At 61.0% G+C, this 826-nt stretch overlaps 1 protein-coding gene across 1 annotated transcript in view; it reads right to left on the bottom strand.

The window, feature by feature from the left end:
- LOC104497951 (Na(+)/H(+) exchange regulatory cofactor NHE-RF2-like) overlaps positions 1-735 on the bottom strand; it is a gene marked incomplete at its 5' end in the record, with an annotated part of 8,043 nt that extends 7,308 nt beyond the window's left edge. The window contains one exon of the mRNA XM_010141262.1: positions 559-735. Coding sequence (XP_010139564.1) covers positions 559-735 — 177 coding nt within the window. The remainder of the gene's footprint in view (positions 1-558) is intronic.
- Positions 736-826: the final 91 nt, after the last annotated feature.

Genomic DNA, 826 nt, shown 5'->3' on the forward strand with positions numbered 1-826 from the left:
CCGGGCAACCGTCTCGGCTGGTCAGCGCCATCCCCTCCTGGCGCCAGCCAGCAGAGCTCCAGCACCGAGCAGCATCAGGCAATGTCACCCAGCGTGGGGGTGGCTGTGCTATGGGGGTGAGATGGGCACCCATCAACCACCCCATCTACCCAGGGGATCATGCTGCCACCCCTGGGCCACCCAGACAGGCGCAGGGGCAGCAGGTCACCTGCTCCCACCCTCCCCTGTGTGGCCAAAGCTGGCAGCATCACCCCGGTTCCAGCAGTCGCACTTGGACTGAAGGTCCAAAAGTCACCACCTAAGCACCCACTGCGGTCTTGTGGTTCTGTATTATGGAAGAACAGGGGGGATGTGATAGAAGAGGTGGTGGGACAGGGCTTTGTTTCAGCTTCAGGTGTCCCAAGGGTCCCATCGCTTCTGCTGTCCATCTGCTGGATGGGGACAGGATGCGGCTGCTCCTGCCAAGCTGGGCAGGATGGAACATCCCTGGGTGGCACGTGCCGAGGACACCCCCAAAGGCTCCCCAGGCAGGGAGGTGCTGAGCCCCCATGCCGTTACCTCCACCAGCCGGTCCTGGGGCCGCAGCCCCGCTCTGGAGGCTGGCGAGTCGGGGTCGACTGAGCGGATGAACTGCCCTGGCCGGGACTTCTCGCTGTGCAGGTTGAAGCCGTAGCCGTTGGGGCCTTTCTTCAGGTGGCAGAGACGCGGGCACAGCTCCTTCTGCCCGTTAAAATCCTGAGTAACAGAGGAGAGGGTGGTGGGAGAGACAAAATATTTGATTTAAAGGCTTGGTTTTGCTCTAAAGCAGATGCAATCATAAATAAAG

This window comes from Buceros rhinoceros, unplaced genomic scaffold, assembly GCF_000710305.1.
Source record: "Buceros rhinoceros silvestris isolate BGI_N320 unplaced genomic scaffold, ASM71030v1 scaffold31548, whole genome shotgun sequence".
In the NCBI taxonomy this organism is placed as follows: domain Eukaryota; kingdom Metazoa; phylum Chordata; class Aves; order Bucerotiformes; family Bucerotidae; genus Buceros; species Buceros rhinoceros.